The 13,277-nt window shown below is 37.7% G+C and overlaps 1 protein-coding gene across 1 annotated transcript in view; it reads left to right on the top strand.

Annotated features, from left to right (window-relative positions):
• Positions 1-13,277, top strand: part of MMP20 (matrix metallopeptidase 20) — a 54,106-nt gene that overhangs the window by 7,606 nt on the left and 33,223 nt on the right. The window contains exons 2-6 of the mRNA XM_027849588.1: positions 1,181-1,428; positions 6,562-6,710; positions 7,915-8,040; positions 10,432-10,593; positions 11,333-11,474. Of these exons, the coding sequence (XP_027705389.1) occupies positions 1,181-1,428; positions 6,562-6,710; positions 7,915-8,040; positions 10,432-10,593; positions 11,333-11,474 (827 nt within the window). The remainder of the gene's footprint in view (positions 1-1,180; positions 1,429-6,561; positions 6,711-7,914; positions 8,041-10,431; positions 10,594-11,332; positions 11,475-13,277) is intronic.

Genomic DNA, 13,277 nt, shown 5'->3' with positions numbered 1-13,277 from the left:
TATTGTCAATGTGTTACAATGACTCACACTCATGACAAGCCTTTCCATTGCCTTCTGTATGACACCCATTTTCATGTCTTCAGAGAATTCCACTGTTGTTATAAAGGCTCTTTTTCAGTAAGACTACATAGGTATCTTCTTTTTATGAATTTTTTGAAAAGTTCTTATCCTTTGGCCATTTATCAATTGGGGACTGAAAAATAGAAGTATGTATAGAATGATTTTTCACACACACACACAAACAAACATGCACACACGCATGTACACACATATTTTTGTCTAATGGTAGTCATCCAGAGGGGAGAAGGGAAGAAAAAAAGAGAAAAAAGTTACATGATAACTTCATTATATATTAAATAGATTTGCAGTTTCATATGCAATCATCTTTTTTTCTATTCTACTCTGTTATGGAAATGCTTGTACTTCTTAAGTTCAGAATAAAATAAACTTTAAAAAAAAGAAGTACAGTAGAAAGAACAGTAGACTTGGGGGTTTGAAGATCTGGATTTAATAACCAGTTTCATAGTCACTGGTCGAGTAATCTTGGTTAGGTAAGTCACTGATCCTCACTGAACTTCATCTATTCAATGGGTACAATTATATCTGCACTACCTATCATGCAGGACCAAAAAGACCAAACGAGTTAATACAACATGAAAGCACTTTACGAACTATAAAGTCCCATAAAAATGCAAGCTATTAATATTAGTGGCAAATTACAGAGGCAATATCAAACTGTTCACCCACACTTTATTTCACAGAAAGGGACTGTGTCATAGTGGGGAGTGTGCTAGACTTGCATGGAATAGGGTAGACTTGGATTCAAATCCTGTCTCTGACACTAATTGCAGTTGCCTCATCTGTAAAATATCTCAAAGGGTTATGGCAGGGGACATATAATATAATGTATATAAAGTGCTTTGCAAACAGTAATGGATCAACTAGCATTTATTAAGCACCTACTATGGCCAGGCACTGGGTAAGCACTGGGGGTACAAAGAAAGGGTAAAAAAAAAAGCCCCTGTTCTCAAGGAACTCACAGTATAATGGTAAGAGCTATAAAGGTCAATTGATATTTCACTGAAAATAACTTCTAACCTCAAAATACTTTTAGAATTTCATGGAGTTTGTGCTATAAATATTCATATTAAAGAAACACTTGCCTATCTCTTCCTTATAGGCATACCTTGATAGATACTACACAAAGAAAGGAGGACACCAGATTGGGGAGATGGTGGTAAAAGGACACAACACCATGGAAAGGAAAATTAAAGAAATGCAAGCATTCTTAGGCCTCCAGGTCACTGGGAAATTGGATTATTCTACTATGAAGATGATGAAGAGGCCTCGATGTGGTGTTCCTGATATTGCAAATTATCGCCTGTTCCCAGGTGAACCCAAGTGGAAAAAAAATATTTTGACATACAGGTAATGAGACAGAGTTTTTCAAGAATCAGAGATCAATATGTTTTTTGATGTTTCCCTGATAATCTGAGGCATGAGCATGCCACACAATATTTTTAAGGGTACACAAAAGCTTGGGAGGGGATGGAAATCTTTAAATATCATTATATCATAGATAATGAACTAGAATGGGCCTTAGAAGTCATCTGGTCCACCTTCAACATTTCACAGATGAGGAAACTGAGGTTCAGAGGTTAGTGATTTGTCCATGATGATATACTTAGGAAACAACAGAGCTCAGGATTGAAACTCAGGCCTACTGATTCCTAGTCCTATGCTCTTTATTCTGTACCATTCCAACTTTCATCAAAAAACAGGCTGGCCCTAGGAGAATACATTCTCAGGATGATTGTGACATTAGGCAATTTTGGATACACCAGGCAATATGGCCAGGTAGGATCAACACACATAAACATGGAAAAGGGAAAAGGAATCTTTGAATCAAGTGATTAAATGATGATGCTTGACATTTAATTTTTTTTAGAACTTTTGATTTTTAAAAAAGGAGGATATGATAAAACCTAACTATTCTAGAAACCCTTGGAATAACTGTTCAACATGCACGGTGATATGGGGGCTAATCGAGGTGTTTTTCTAGGCAGTCAGTAAAGTGCTATGACTATGTGCATCCAGCAGGTGGGGCTCTGAAAATACATAATGAGTTTCATCGAATAAATTTTAGCCAGTTTTGTTGTGTAAAGACGACTGGATTAAGTAAAAGTCAAAAAGGAGGGATTAAGCATTTATTAAGTGCCTACTTTGAGCTAGGCATCAGCTTAAACACTTTATAAATACTATTTCATTTGATCCTCAAAAGAAGCCTGGGAGGTAGGTGTTATTATTATCCTCATTTTACAGATGAGAAGAATGAGGTTACGTGACTTGCCCAAGGTCACACAGATAATAAGAATTTGAAGTTGGATTTGAACTCAGGTCTTCCTGACTCCAGGCCCAGAACTATATCCACTGCCTCAATGAGAAGTTCTTAAAAAAAATTTTAGATGATTTGCCTCCATGATTATGACTTTTTCCTCCCTAGAAGTCTTCAAGCAAAGGCTGGTTTAACCTATTGAAAATTATTTTGTAGAGAGCTTTTTTCAGGTTGGACTAGATGGCTGCTAGGGAGACTTATTAGGAACGAGGAGTGCTAAGTCTTGTACAACAGATGAGAGTAAAATAAGGTTATTTATAGGAGTCTTTGAAGCGTTTTCCATGTTGTTGTCTTAGAATAAGCTATGCCCTAGAATGACTATAGCTATAAATGTACAGCAAAGGGTCTAGGTCAGGGGTGGGGAACCTGCTGCCTCAAGGCCATATGTGGCCTTCTAGGTCCTTGGGTGCAACCTTTTGACTGAGTCCAAGTTTTACAAAATAAATCCTTTTATTAAGGAGATTTGTTCTGTGAAGTTTGGATTCAGTCAAACGGCCACACTTAAGGAACTAGAGGGCCACGTGTGGCCTCAAGGCTACAGATTCCTCACCCCTGGTCTAGGCCACAGATAATCTGATATGAACAAAAAAAAAACTTTTGATTTTCAAAAGTATGACATTTTTGCCACAAGATGAAGAGATTTTTCCCCACCCCCCAAGAGCAAAGACAGTCCGTAGTTAGGTTTAAGTGGGTCTCCCCCCAATACATACCCCATGTAAGCTCCTTGAGGTCAAGGACTGTCTCCTTTATCAATTAATTTAATTACTAAGTACCATAATTTAATTAATTTAATTACTAAGTACAATAATTAATTTAATTACTAAGTACCATAATGCCACTTAATAAATGTTGCCTTAATTTAACTAAACTCAAAGTGTTTCTTCATCTTGTCCCTACTGGATCTCACAGAATCACAGAATTTGACAATGGAAGGAACCTCTGTGATCATTAGTCCAATCCATACCTGAAAGGAATTCTTACTATAATATGTGAGACAGGTAGTCATCCAGCTCCTGTTTGAAGACATAATACCTGACATGTAGTAGATGCTATATAAATGCTTATTCCCTTCACACATCCTCTTATCTGGCAGCTGAGTGGAAGATGGACTGGAGTGGGAAGAGATAAGCAGTAAGACCAACCACCAATATTGGAATAGTTCAGGCATGAGGAGATGAGGGCCTGGGCTGGGAGGGTTAAAGTGTTAAAGAAGAGGAGATACAGTGGCTAGACCATGGAGTGTGTAAAAGGGAGTATGTTTAATAATCCTGGAAAGATATATTGTATTCAGATTGTGAAGGGCTTTCAATGCCAAACAGAGCAGCTTGTATTTGATTGTGGAGGCGATAGCAAACTACTAGAGTTCGTTGAGGAGGAGTGTGCATGGTCAGACTAATATTTTAGGAATATCACTTTGGAAATTGTGTGGACAATAAATTGGAGAGGGAAGGGAATCAAGGTAGAGACACCAGCTGGAAGACTATTGAAATGGTTCAAGGTTTTGTTTTTCTTTTTTCATTGAGAGAGATGGATTAAAGTATTAATTGAAAAAATATTTTTAAAGAGGTAACGACAATTTGAACTGGCTTGGTGACTATGTGAGGGGAAAAGGGATAGATGCATCAGATGCTATAAAGGAATAATAATAACAATAACATTCAAAATTATATAATCATCTCAAAAGATGCAAATAAATCTTTGATAAAATATACCACTCATTTATGCTAAAATCCCTATGAAGCGTAGGCATAGAAGGACCTTTTTCATTATCATAAAAAGTATCTAAAACCAAAAGCAAGCATCACATAGAATGGAGAGAAGCTAGAAGCTTTCTCAATAAATCTAGGAGTTCAACAAAGATATCTACTCTCCTCCCTATCATTTGATATAGTGCTAAAAATGTTAGCAGTCACCACAAGGCATAAGTATAGTCAAAAAAGGAGATAAAACTATCCATATTTGTTGATGATGTATTATTTTATTTAGGCTACAAAAGAAACCTTCAAAAATCAACAGCATTTCTATGTAATAATAACAAAATCAAAGAGACAATAATAGAAGGGATGAAATCTCTATACAAAATAACCACAATATGCACAAAATAGTGGGGGATTGATCTACCAAAGCACACAAAATACTTACATAGATTCAATTACAAAGTGCAGCTTAAAGAAATAAAGATCTTAAATAGCTGGAGGATTATTCAGTGCTCATAGCTGGGTCATATCAATATAGTAAAAATAACAATACTACCAATGATAATTTATAATTTTAATGCTATACCAATCAAATTTTCAGAAAGATTCTTTACAGAACTTGATAAAACTTAATAAAAGATCTAGAATATTAAGGGAAAGAATGAAAAAGGGAGAAATGAAGGGGGTAATAGGGCTTACAGACCTTGAACTGTATTATAAAGGAGCTGTTATCTAAACCATTTGATACTGATTAAAAATTGGAGAAGTGGATCAATGGAACAAACCAGACAGGAGAGAATCATAGATAATAGAATTCAACAACCCAACATTCAATGAACCAGAAAACATAGATTATTTAGGAAAGAACTGCCTATTTGATACAAAAAACTTCTGGGAAAACTGAAAAGCAACCTGGCAGAAATTAGGCTTAGACCAATACCTTACACCACATTCCACAATAAATTCAAAATAAATACATGACCTTAATGAAATATTAAAGATCATACCATTAAAAATGAAGGAGAAGCAGATCATGTACTTCTCACAGCTATACGAAAGAGGTGTATTCTTAACCAAACAAGAAATAGAGGAAATTGCAAAAGACAAAATAGATAACTTTAATTACATGAAACTGAAAAGCTTCTGCAGAAATAAAATTATTATATCTAGGATAAGAAGCAAAGCAGTCAAATGGGAAAAAAATCTTTATATCAAATTTTTCACATAAGAATTTTGTATCCAAAATATATAAATTAACGTATATGTATGCAAAATATACATATATATGCATGTATATGTGACATATGTGACCAGAAGCCATTCCTCATAAATAAATGATCAAAGGATTTGAGGAAACAGTACTCAAGAGAATTGCAGACTATTACTAGCCATATGAAAAAGTTCTCCAAATCACTAATAGTAAGATAAATGCAAATCAAAACAACCCTGAGGTTTCACCTCACACTGAGCAAATTGGCAAAAGTGACAAAAGGTGGGAATAATTCATGTGGAGAGGTTGTGGGAAAACAGCAAACCAACAGAGGGCTGGCAAAGCTATGCATCAAAATAACCATTTTGGAAAGCAATTTTGAATTAGGCAAACAAAAAGGTGGCTTCTAGCAGTCCTTCCACTCTGGCTTCTGAAGTCTCATTACTCCTTTCTCCATCTATTACTGTTCTTTAAAAAAGAAAAGTCCCTTAGCTCTACACAGTTCTGCCTATTAGTGTCATTAGCTCATCTGGTCTATCTTTTTTGTTGTTTGTTTAATTTATGGAATAAAGCAAGCATTTTGATAACATAGTATAATAAAAAGATGATTGTACATGAATGCAAATCTATTATGTACAATTTGTTATTCCTTTTGAATATATAATAAAGTTATCATGTAAATTTCTTTTTTTCCTTTTTTTTCTTCCCTTCCCTCCCCAGCCCTAGATATGGCTCCCATCTTTTTTAAATCTAGATCAAAACCCCTTCAGCTTGGACTCTTTTCAGATATAAAGATACACATAAGCATCTTAACAGCAATTGACCCTGGTTCTCATTTTTTCTCATCAGTAAAATGAGGAGGTTGGACTAAGTGCCCTTCCACCTCTAAATCCTAAGACTTTAAGCCCACATTGTTTTCCATTAGAATATTTAGCTGAAGGCTTCCAGTTTCTTATCGCTTTGTCTGAGGATGCTCACCACACAGTCTACAATCGCTTCTTTCATTTATTTCCAAGAAAATGTAAGCTAGTATTTATAGTCATCAAATTAGGGACGAATGTTTTTAAGTTTCAAATTTGCTCAACTTTTGTCTCAGTTCTCTACTTTAGTCTGAGTGCTTTCTAGAGTATTTTATTTAATCAACAATTACAAAAAAAGGTTGCTTTTTAAAAATAAGGTCTGGACAAGCGATTTTTTTTAATTAAAAATATGATTATCAGTTTCACAAAATGGAAAACATTCTCTTTTTATTTGTACAGAGTCTCAAAATACACATCCTCAATGAGCCATGCTGATGTTGACAAGGCAGTAGACATGGCCTTACAGGCTTGGAGTAATGCTGTCCCTCTGAATTTTGTTAGACAAGATACAGGAGAAGCAGATATCATGATCTCATTTGAAATTGGAGGTAACGTATCCTTCTCATGCTCTTTCCATAGCCAGCACACCAGTGCTGTCACAGAACACAGTGCTGCATGACTTTGGATGCAATCAATCTATGCAGTCTATCCATAATGTGATTTGATCCATAGAGACCCATATTATATCAAAAGGCACCATAATTGCCACCTGTGCACTAGTTGGGCCAAAAGTTATGGCTGAAACAGTTCTCAGAAAATTTTGGGCCACCAAATGGACATAGGATCATTTATTGTCTCATTTTAATGCTTAGTCTTTGTATCTGATTAAGACCTGTTTGATTTTATTCTCCCTTTTACATAGAAACTACTATACCTGAACAATGAATTTCTACCTCTTTTTATTCCTGCTTCTTTTCTCCCACTGCTGCTTTTCCTCTCATCCTCTTGCTGACTCAACTAAAAGGCCTTCAGTGTTTTTATCTCTAGAATGGAGGAAAGCCATTGCCAGGGTACACTAATGATGTGATTTCCATGGGCCATGCACTTCAGCCTACGCAAGGCAGGCAAGCAAGAAAAAGACAATATTGTGCTAACCAGTGCTCAAGAAAGAACTGGGACTCAAATACTTAGAGTGATTCCTCAAGGCTCATCACCACCACTACCACCATCATTGAGGCCAAGACTTCCTACTTCCCTTCCATATATGTCCCTCAAGAAGCCCTTTCATGATGTCTTTTGCCTATTCAGCTGCTCTTGGTGCCCATTTTAAATTAACTCTAACTAGGGAGAAGTAGAGAGAACAATAGAGGAAGAGGCACAAGCAGCTGGTGGGATCAGGATAGGCCTGATGTAGAAGGTGGCACTCGAGCTTTGAAGGAAACTAGGGATTCTAAAACACAGAATGAGAAATTAGCCTAGTCTAAAATTCCTAGAATTGACCATGGATATTGCTTGGCTCATAATGGGAGCCACCAAGAATGCACTGTCCATCCTAATGCTTTTTACTTCTTTATAACATTCAAGAAGCTTTCCCTTACCAAAAAGACAGGGAGAATCTAGCTCATTACATTCTTTTCTGACTCTTCTTTCTCACTCAATCTAGGGTCTTTTGTACTGAAATACAATTTATGTTGTATACAATGAATCTATTTTATCAGGACATACATCCATGGTTTGGGTGAATTATGTTTAACTGAAATCAAGGAAAGTCATACTAAATTTTGTTGGTATCTTTCTCATGTTTACTGGTAGATCATGGGGATTCATACCCATTTGATGGTCCTCGAGGGACTCTGGCCCACGCATTTGCCCCTGGAGAAGGCCTGGGAGGAGACACTCATTTCGACAATGCTGAGAAGTGGACTATGGGAATGAATGGTATATATGCACAATTCACCATAACCTGGAAAATAGTGTACCTTCTCCTGGGCCTCCAACATGAAACCCTGTGGCTCAACGGTGCAAGCCACCCTTTAACTAGGGGACCAGGCTAAGGAAAACAAGTAAGCCAAAAATCACAAAGATCATTCAACCCCATAAGGGGAAAGCTCTGCCCTCAGCCGTGCTGCTGAATCCTTGTTTGGTCTGTTTCACTTCAGCATAATCCACATATTCTATTAGAAAGAAGCAGCAACCCTCTTCTCCAGTCTTTGAAAGCAATTCAGCTCAAATCAACAAACATTCATTCAGTGCCTACTGTGTGCAAGGAAGGCAGTGTGGAGTAATGGATAGAGAAAAGGCCTCAGAGTCAGGAAGAAAGACCTGGATTCAACTTTCACTCCTATCATCTGCTGGTTGTATCATGCTGAGCAAGTCATTGAAAGTCCCAATGCTCCAGGAAACTCTCCATGAGTTGAAAAATAGCTGCTTATCTACACTGTAGAAGGTTGCCCTCACCTGGAATTCCCTACACCCATGAAGTCACAGGTCCAAACCAAAAAGAAAGGCAAAGTATTCTGCTAGGCACTGGGAATAAAAAACAAACCAAAAAAAAAAAACTTTACCTATCTCTTGCCTTGAAGGAGTTTCTATTCTGAGTAAATAAGAGAAAAGAAGAAGGGGAGAATACCTTTTTGACTCCTTAAGGGAACACACAGTGTTTAGAAAGGGAAGGGTCTTCCCTAAGGTGTCTGGAAGAAAAGGCTTTGGGATGGCATGAAGCTCTTCTGGATAGCCCTTAATGTGGATAGAATGTGTGTGGATAATGAAGAGTTGGCTAAATGTTTATCCTAAGAGAGAACTAAAAGGTATAGGGAAACTCATAGATCCCACTCTCCATTTTACTTTTCCATTGACTTTAGTGTTCTACTTCATTAAATCATTTAGTAGGTAATAATTATAAGCAGCATGAGAGAATGGCTTAGTGGGTAGAATGTGGCTTAGTGGATAGAAAGCCTTTCTCAGAGTCAATATACTACTAGCTATGTGATCCTGGGCAAGTCTCTTAACCTTTTAGTGATCTGGACAACTCTCTTGGACTATAAATTACAGAATAGTTACCAGTGGGTACTGGTAGAGGAGCAGATGTTGAAATGATGAAATCATAGGATGAAATTATATGCCCTACTCAGAAAACAAATAACTAGTAAAATTGACTAATCTGAGTCTTAGCTGTTCTCTCTGCCCCTTATCTATCAGTACCAGGACTTAGTGATTGCACATTGACAGACTGGACCAGAAGGAGGATTATTGGAACCTGGAAATTAGAGTCTTGATAGGGTGAGTCAAGTGATTTAGGAAAGTCTTGACGGGTCTAGGAGAGACCCTGAGCTGATAAGTGGAGCATCAAGAAAATATGGCAACTTCCAGATACAGGGGCATAGATGAGTTGATTGTCAGTATCTGGGAGTTCCAGTGGAGGACAATGGGAGCTTATCTCAGTAGGTTGATAGAACACAGCATTTGGGCAGCCTGATAGGAGAAGGTACAGACAAAGCAGACAGTTGGTATGCAGAGAATCTGGCCATGGATAAAACAGTCTATGGTTTACTAGAAGTTTTTCAGTCTCTTCTCTGAAAGATCTGGGGACTAGGACAGGGTAACAAGGCAGGAACTTACACAGGGGGAAGACATGGGGACATAGTTGCTGGCACTGGAGTACAAAATGGGGCTTGGTCACAATGAACAAGGCAAGAGGTCAGTAACTAAGTCTAAGCAAACCAGCAGCATAGGGATCTCAGGAGGCATTTAGACCAATTTCCTACGCAAATCTGGAATCCTGACTACAACATTCCCCAAGTGATCATCTAATGAATTTCAGTGACAGGGAACTCACTACTCCCAAAAGCAGCTCATCTTATTTTTGAATAGCTCTCATTGTTAGGAAGTTTTTTTTTTCCATATATAGCCATTATCCTGTAACTTCTAACCATTGTTCCTCATTAGTCAATTTGCATCTTACTTTAGTGGCCCCATTTGTACAAGCGAAGGGAAAGGGACACAGGCCAGACATTATACTGCCCTCTTTTTGATGGAAGTGGAATTTTTTTAATGACACAGGAAAAATATAGTTTCTGAATAATTCATGATCTATGTTAACAAACTTACTGAGTAAACAAGTTGGTTGTACAATTATCAATGAAAAATACAATATGTTTGACTTTCATTCCCCAACATAGAGAGATAATGAAAATGAGATAATAAGATAATGCTTAAAGTGCTTCACAAATCTTAAAATGTTATAGAATTGCCTATTACTGTTGTGATGATGATGACGATGAAATTATAAATCTATTTCCACACTAATCTTATTCCTCCTGTGTTGTTTAGGATTCAATTTATTCACTGTTGCTGCCCATGAATTTGGCCATGCATTGGGATTGGCCCATTCTAGTGACCCCTCAGCACTGATGTACCCAACTTACAGGTACCAACATCCCTATGGATTCCGCCTCCCCAAGGACGATGTGAAAGGGATCCAGGCATTATACGGTATAAACCCTAAACTCATCTGATAAATAAGCATAGATGAGTGATGCAGGAATAACATTTGATTTCCAACCACTAAGGATTTTTAAAGCTTTGACAATGGCAGATTAAGTAGAGATTACTTAAGCTTAACCTTATCCCAGCCATATTTTATTTCCCCAGTTATGCAAACATCTTTGTCTTATTAGAGTTGAGAATTTTCTCCAAAGCACATTACACCATGACAGGATAGAGATGAAGAGAAAAGATTTACTTTCCCTTAGATCTTAGATCAGGACTCACCTCCTGAGATTAGATGGATACTCTATAGTCATGTTCCGAGACCTACCTGTTTGTATGTAAGTGAGCTTGCATTTCTTCCAAATAGATGCCTAAGTGCGAAGAACAACATAAGGAAGGACACTTGGGAAGGACAACTAATGACATCTCTACCTCTGATTCCCTATAGCAGAATAGACAAACCCCCATTATAGTAGAATGAAATAGAATCTAAGACTGGGAATCAAGTCCTCTTCTCTCAGTTCTAGATCCTGCTTTGTCCCCAACTAACTCTATGACTTTGGAAAAGCCATTTAACCTCTCTGAGCTTCAGTTTCTCCATCTCTAAAATGAGTAAGCCTCCAAAAAGAAGGTAATCCTTAAAGGATGACGAAGTCACACAAGTATCCTGAATATCTGCAGCCAAAGGACATAGGGGACTTTCTAAAAAGTCTATTTTGCCAACTTTGTGCTTCAAACCTAGGACCTCGCAAAGCAGTCACTGAAAGACCCAATGTGCCCAACGTCCCTCCTCACAAGCCATCAGAACCTGATATCTGTGACTCCACTTCATCCTTTGATGCTGTGACAATGCTAGGAAAGGAATTACTGTTCTTCAAAGACAGGTAAGCTCCATATGTACCCAACATCAAAACATACCAGGCTCCTGAATAGTGTCAGGGATCCACATCACATTACTTCATGCAGCTACCTACCTACAAATAGCTTGCATATTGACAAATGATTCACATGCACCCTGGCACTGCACATCAATGACCATTGGACTCTCCCACTCTTCTATTCTCTCTCTACCCTTTTCCTTTCACACACACACGCACACACACAGGCACATACACACACACACACACACAACCTAACTATAATTTTCTTGAAAGTCTGATTTTAGAGAACCTGGTCCTAGAGGGTCATGAGAGAAGAAATTGAGAAGAGCAGAAATAACTGAGGAGAGGAGTTTCCTTAGGGAAAACTCCAGAGTCATAGGAACATAGATTTAGAGTAGGAAGGGATTAATCAATCAACAAACATTTGTTGATTACTACTATGTGCCAGACACTGGAATATTACAAGTCATCTAGTCTGATGACTTCTTTTACAAATGAGAAAAACTGATGCCTAGGGACATTAAGTGACTTATAAGTCACATAAGTACTAAATGTCAGAGATCAGATTTGAGCAAAGGTCATATGATTCCTAGCTACCTAGGCAACCAGGTAGTGTAGTGAATAGAGTGCCGGACCTAGAATCAGGAAGATCTGAGTTCAAATCTGACCTCAGACACTTACTTGCTGGGTGACCCTGGGAAAATGTTTGCCTCAGTTTCCTCATCTGTAAAATGGAGATAACAATAGCACCTACCTCCCAGGGTTGTCATAAAGATCAAATGAATTAATAATTGTAAAGTGCTTAGGACAGTACCTGGCACATAGTAATCACTATATAAATGTTTAGTTATTGTTATTATTATTATATTGATTCTATGCTCTATCAGTTGTATACTCTCTTAGGCAAATCCTAACTCTATCACCTTCAGCAAGGCATTTGCCTCTTAGAGACACAATTTATTCATTTGTAAGATGGGGGAAATAACACTCTAATTATGTCTTAGGATTGTTGTAAGGAAATCCAGCTATCTAAATCAGAATCATGATTATCTTTTCAAAATGAAAACATTGTAAAGATCTACTAGTCATTTGTGTACAGATTTTGAGATATTTTATATACAATATTGAATGTAAGGGATGTGCTGTTTTTCATCTTTGTCTCAATGGTCAGCACAATGCTTTACACATAATGGACAATTAACAAGTGTTTGTTGAATTGAAATAGGGAAGGTGTCCTCATGTTGCTGAGAAGAGGAAATGCTGAATTCATAGTACCAAAGACAGCTCCAGGTGGAGATAAGGCATTTGTAAACGTGGAACTGAAACTCTGAGAAGAGATGGGGTTGAAGAAATAAGAGGGAGAGGAGGAGACAGAGAGAGAGAGAGATGAGAGAAAGAGAGATGGGGGAGAAAGACATGGGGGAGAGAGAGATGGGGGAGAGAGAGAGATGGAGGAGAGAGACAGAGACAGACAGAAAGACCGACAGCCTTGGGAGTAATTTTAATAGTAGTGATAATTAGAGGCAAGGGAACTGCAGCTATGACTTCATTGGTATGATTGCCCAGGTGAGGACTCACCTTCTCTGCAATTTATAGTCTTAGAGAGTTGCCTAGAGATTGGAAAAGTTAAGTGGCTTGATCAGAGTCATGTGAGAATGTCTCAGAGGCAGGAACTGAATTCCAATATTCCTGGATCCAAGGTCAATTTTCTCTCCACTCCTATTTATTCCTCTATGCTAAAGTGAATAAGATGGTGGGGGAGAGAGAGAGAGAGAGAGAGAGAGAGAGAGAGAGAGAGAGAGAGAG

Source organism: Vombatus ursinus, unplaced genomic scaffold, assembly GCF_900497805.2.
Source record: "Vombatus ursinus unplaced genomic scaffold, bare-nosed wombat genome assembly UNPS02007612.1, whole genome shotgun sequence".
In the NCBI taxonomy this organism is placed as follows: Eukaryota; Metazoa; Chordata; class Mammalia; order Diprotodontia; family Vombatidae; genus Vombatus; species Vombatus ursinus.
The sequence above is the reverse complement of the archived record's forward strand: the minus strand, read 5'-3'. Positions and strand labels throughout refer to the sequence as shown.